This window comes from Fragaria vesca, linkage group LG5 (assembly GCF_000184155.1).
Source record: "Fragaria vesca subsp. vesca linkage group LG5, FraVesHawaii_1.0, whole genome shotgun sequence".
In the NCBI taxonomy this organism is placed as follows: domain Eukaryota; kingdom Viridiplantae; phylum Streptophyta; class Magnoliopsida; order Rosales; family Rosaceae; genus Fragaria; species Fragaria vesca.
Genome location: NC_020495.1, coordinates 11,767,890 through 11,774,046, shown reverse-complemented (window position 1 = coordinate 11,774,046; position 6,157 = coordinate 11,767,890). Strand labels below are relative to the sequence as shown.

Below are 6,157 nucleotides of genomic sequence, written 5' to 3'. Positions count from 1 at the left end.
ACCGAGATTTTCTATTCTCTGGAGTGGGTTTAAATGTTGGAGCGTCCCCCAACTTCGTCTCTTCTAGGACGAACTCATAATCCGGATTAATCTCGTGAGTTGAATTGGTTTGAGATTGCGATGGCAAGAAGATTCATTTGTGCCAAGTTTACCCTCTTCTAGGGATAAGAATCATTCGAACCTAATAGTCTACCTCGCTTCAGGGCAGGGACTATGACTGGTTAGCCGCCATGGCCGTATTTCGTCCAACTAGGACGATACATCCTACGGGGATATTTATCCTTGCAAGTTTGCAGCAGGTATATATGATCTCGTCATTTTAACTAGATCTAATGAAGTGTTTGGCATATTCTGGGATACACTACATAGATCTAGAATTCTTTACACTTCAACTAGAAGTAGAATTCTTTGCACTTCAACTAGAAGTAGAATTCTTTGCACTTCAACTAGAAGTAGAATTCTTCGCATTTCAATATAACATGTGCGGTTTGGGGATCAAGATGAGACATTCTACATGTCGTTCATAGGAACGCTCACGTTCTTATCTCCCCCTAACGGCGGGAAGACTGTCTCATCAAAGTGACGACCGCAAATCTAGCGGTATAGAAATCTCCTGTCAATGGCTCTAAAGAGCACATAAATGGATAGGGTTCATAATCGACATATATGCCCATCATTTGTTGAGGACCCGATTGTGTACGTTGTGGCGGCACAATTGGCATGGAGACTGCAAACCCAATACGTGTAAGTGCAAAAACATCAGGTTTACACCCAGTCACCAACTGTAACACGAAATAAGACGGGTAGCAGTGGGCCTCAACTGGACCGACATGGCTGCATGCAAGATTGCATAGCCCGACGTAAATAGTAGAAGCTTGGTGCACATTACCAAGGTTCTATATGCGAGACTATCTTGGGTTTGAACATAGGAAACTATATGTTTTACAAAACCCAAGGGATATGCAATAATCATCGAAAACCTTCGATGTAAACTCTCCGGCATTATCAAGTCCTATAGACTTTATGGGATAATCCGAGTGGTGTACCCTCTATTTCATAGGTGAGAGTTTAGCAAACGCATCATTTTATTGTGGACAATAGTGTGACATCTGATCACTTTTGTTGATGCATCAACCAAAACCATTAATATTTAACTGATCCGTATAGTGATTGGATAGGTCCACGTATTTTTTCTTGCATTCTGTGCATAAAAAGATAATGTACATTCTAGTCTTTGCATGTGATGGTCTAGTATTCAACATTCTTAACGAGCAGCTTGATATAATGTGTCATTAAAGACAAGACCCTTATTCTGAGGGGGATGCCCGTGTGATAATTGAGTTAATGATACGGTGCATCAATGTTTTTCCCGGGTGCATCAAACACCAATACTATAGCTAGTATTTGCTCGAATCATTTAGCTTCTAGCTAATAAATCTGAATGTATTCAATGTACGCTTCTAGCCGCACATTCAAAGGTTATGCAAAGATATTACACCATTTTTCTAGTGGTTTCAATGTTTTAAGCATTGGTTTCAATGAACTTACCTTTTGATAACGTTCTTCTAAAACGTAGAGGTATTTTGCCTCGTCAGTTAGACTAGAATGCTCAGTTCCTTAATATTGATAACACGTATCAATTTTGATTTAGATTCTAGGGCATCAAGCCTTTTCATTTCAATATTCTCTAATTATGATTTGCTTCAGGCAAGGAAGATGTCTACTTCAAATAATTTCTTCTGGAGACTATCAATTAACATGATAAAACCTACCGATTTTATCATGTCTGGTGAATTTTGGAATGAAACTTCAAGTTTCTTAATGGAGGGATTATCGAAACTACAAGTTTGATTTATACATGAACTACTGGTTCATTTCTGAACTACTGGTTCATTTCTGAACTACCGGTTCATTAGGTACATGTATTTTCAAATTATAAACATGTAACAATTGATGAAATCAATTCCACGCTACTAATTTAGCATAGTGAATATGTCATGTAATTATGTGTAATTGCTTCTAGCAATTAACTACACATTAGATATGGTGAATATATTAACAACAGCCATTATAAGAAAGTATTTGGAGTGCCTTATAGACATACATAATGACTAGGTACGAAAAACCAGTGTCATTAGATTATTTTCCTTTTGTTTGATTCTGCTGGACCAAAGGAATTGACTATAATTAAAGTGAAATAAATAAACCTAGCCTCTACATATTTTACAAGCCTACGGGGCACAATCTGAGAGGTATGTTGGCCGGGCTCTTAGGCCCCGTAGAGGGAGAGTGGCCTACTGGGCTCAGAATGGTCTGCCAAGAAATGCAATGTTATTAATCAACCCTTTCGGTAACTCCAATTGTATACGACCAGGTAAGCCATGATGAGGTGGTGGAGCGAGGCTCACTTAAGTACACATCCTCAAAAGTACTTGCCTAGACATCGCATCCAACTAGGTGAGCCTAGTTTGAGAAAAATTATAATCATTGTCATGGACTCAAGGCGACACATGATGAGCTTATGTTCTAGCTTTTCAGCTTACGTCAAGCTTCTGGCTCAATTTTATTTATATTCATGCTTGATTTAAGCTTCTGACTTAACATCATTAATATTCACCAATGTAACATAAACCAGTGCAATATATGTTATTAAATCATAACAGACAAACTTAATGTGAAAGTAATTATATGAAACCGAAATAAATTAAATTATAACGGAAACAATTTAATTCTCATTGACATAATGTATATGCAATAAAATTGGTATTTACTGAACCAATAAATGTCAACACCGTAGCGGTTACGTGTAAAATAAATTCATTTGCATCATTAATTGCTTCCGGCAAAAATGCGTCATTACATTCCCATAACAATTCATATAAATGATAACATAATAGAAAATTGATTAAATAAAACTGACGCAATTTGAATTTGGTAATTAACCGACATTTAATATATGGCATAAATTACTAAATAAATATCATTTATGCAGCGGTTAAGTATGTACCAAAGACAATGAGTACAAATCTCATTAATGCTTCCAGCGTTACACATAGGTATTAAATTGGATAAATGCTTCTGGCATAACGTTTATGTAATAATCGCATAATTAAAAATCAAAACTCATGCTTCTAGCATAATGGATTATAATGACATAATTTAAATTGGTATAACCGAAAATTAAACTCATATCGTCTATCGTAATTTACACAATAATTTGACCCATAATGCTTGTACCATAACATATGGGTTATAACTTGGTAAATGCTTCCGACATTACATGCCCTTAAATGCTTCCAGTTATAACGTCTTTATACATGCCCTTAAATGCTTCCAGCATTATATGCCCTTAAATGACATTGAATTTGACACAATTCAAATCTGTAACTGACAAAACATATATATTAAGTCACAATTAAGTAAAATCAGTGCTACACGTCATTATACAAATGACGTTACATTTCTAAATGGATTTTATTCAAACCTCATTATTAGCAATGTTAATTTGTATCACTAAATGCTTCAGGCATAAATATTCCATATATGTAACCATTGATATAAATGACAAAATTAATGGTCCTACATTACCTATTACATGCATTACTTCTAGAATGCATTCACGCTCTTGTGTTCGAATGTCAGAGAATGATAGTGGATCTGAAGTTCGTTCATCCATACGCCTTTTGGTATGCACTACTATGCATGCGATTGGGCTTATTTCGGTGGCTACTGGCCTCCCTGAAGATTTTTATGTCTTCTATTTCAATCACAAAACATGAAAAAATTTATATACCACATACGTATTTATCATCTAAATAAATTAAGAATATAAATTTAGGTCTTCATGCATCGTATATAGATTTCAAAATGCAACCAAAGACAATGGGTTCATGCTTCATGGTGATTTGTTCATCATATAATCAAGGCTAGCAAATATGAATTGGAATTAAGATAAGAAAACGTTACTCATTGCAGAACGGATAATCTCCATCTTTTATGTGTAGAACAGAGAATGCCATTTGTGTAGCTACTCAGCCAATCCAAGAGCTTGGTTAGATAATGATCCTCATATGGTTGATCATCGATTTCGGAGCTTTCCATGTCAATGTAGAGCGAATTCGATTAATCAAATTGAAAGATCATCCTTTGCTTTTAGAGCTTCACATGCAATAGAAAACAAGATAATATTAGAACTATTCGTGCTGATAACGTGTTCTAAAACAAAAAGAATAGATTGAGAAATGAGAGAAACAACCAAGAGAATGAGAGAATATGTATGTTTTATTGAGTATGGAACCATCTCTTATATAGAGATGAGGTCATGATGTAAATTACAATAACAACCCTAGTCGGCTAATTATAAGAATGCTCACTAAGTAATAACTATTTACAACAACAAGAATAAATTGTCAGCCTTTACTGAAGATAAATTTGAGGATTTTTGGTTGCAATTGTTACAGGACGATGGGACGTTTGAAGCTATTCCAGGAAGTGACTTTGTAATCACTAGGGTAGCGTATCGAGATAACTCCTCAAAGTATTACATCAATGACCGTTCAGGCAACTTTACTGAAGTTACGACGAATCTAAAAAGGAAAGGAGTTGACCTAGACAACAATCGCTTCTTGATTCTTCAGGTTTGATATTTAAGATGCACTTCATTAAGTTTGGTTCAGATTGTCTCGCCATATTAACAATATTCTTTTGGTTACTCATCAGGGTGAAGTGGAGTAAATTTCACTCATGAAGCCAAAAGCACAGGGATCTCAGGATGAAGGTTTCCTTGAGTACCTTGAGGACATTATCGGAACTAGCAAATATATCGAAAAAATTGATGAGTCTTATAAAAAGTATGCTCTTAGTTCATAGAAAAGCTTACATTTTATTTCTGCCCATCTGCACCATGTTCTGCTTTCAACCATGCTTCTTTGCTAGTTTCCCATCTATATATATATATATATATATATATAGTAGAGAGAGAGAGAGAGAGAGAGAGAGAGAGAGAGAGTCATCTACTAATGTAAAATAGTAGAAATCCTCAAATTCTTAAAGTAAGGAGGTCCTCTATGCATGGGTGTATATCAAACAATTTGGAAAGCAAAAACATAGGGTAATAAGAGTAGTACCTTCCAGATTAAGTCTCTCATTCCTGGTTTTCCAACCCAAAGCTTGAATAACCATTCTCTCATTTCTCTTTGCCCTATGCAATTGCCTGAGCTCCAAGGAGCGTTATAATGATCTCTCTCTTCATCCAGATACATGGCTAAGAAATTTACATCATAAGAAAAACCCTGAGCACCATTACTAGTTCTTTCACTACTTGGATATTCTCCAGGTTTGAGAGTTCTGACTCTTTTTACTTTCCTAGTCATATCTGAGGAATTATAATCATCTTTATCATAGGGTATGTGAGTGGAATCCTCAATGATGCCTTCATCATCTGCAAGTAATCCAGCACGGCAAACTCCCTTATGACGATAACCAGGTGCCATATCCAAGCACACAAATTCAAAGTTCTTAGAATTTACAAAGTTCTGGGTAACAGCAATAGATGGTTCAAGATTTAGGACACAGTGCCACCATCCGCTCGGAACGAAAATCGTCTCCCCAGGCAGTTGGGTGCACTCTATGGGCTTGTCTTCATCAGCAAGAAGGGGATAAAAATCTAGCCACCACTGAAGACACAAATAATTAACTAAATATAAACAAAAGATAACTTTATAGGCCTCAAAGTCTCAAACAACAGAAATTATGAGAAGTTGCAGAGGACAAACTAGGCTATCTATATAAATACCTGCAATGAAGTTGGAGTTTCGATATTGACATCACCGTCGTCTTCATTTACATGTACTGTGACACCTATAGGTACTCTTCCTGGAGGATACAAGGCCCACCTAAACAAACAGAATAGCTGATTAGCTCTTGGATGTCAATTATTTTACTTGCAGATGGAGAAAAAAGAGCGAAAACATTTTTCATCGAACAAAAATATAGTGAATAGCATAAGATCATGACCAAATCATCCACAAGTCATATCGATAGAGGAGAATGTATGAGAAAAAGATCAACATATCCTCTTTGTGTGTGTGTGTGTGTGTGAGAGAGAGAGAGAGAGAGAGAGAGAGAGAGAGAGAGAGAGAGAGAGAGAGACGAGAAG

At 36.1% G+C, this 6,157-nt stretch overlaps 1 protein-coding gene across 1 annotated transcript in view; it reads right to left on the bottom strand.

Moving 5' to 3' along the window:
- LOC101295237 (F-box protein At1g78280-like) overlaps positions 1 to 6,157 on the bottom strand; it is an 11,640-nt gene that overhangs the window by 3,773 nt on the left and 1,710 nt on the right. Inside the window, exons 7-8 of the mRNA XM_004301278.1 lie at positions 5,795 to 5,894; positions 5,127 to 5,675 (exon numbers count right to left, since the gene is read on the bottom strand). Of these exons, the coding sequence (XP_004301326.1) occupies positions 5,127 to 5,675; positions 5,795 to 5,894 (649 nt within the window). The remainder of the gene's footprint in view (positions 1 to 5,126; positions 5,676 to 5,794; positions 5,895 to 6,157) is intronic.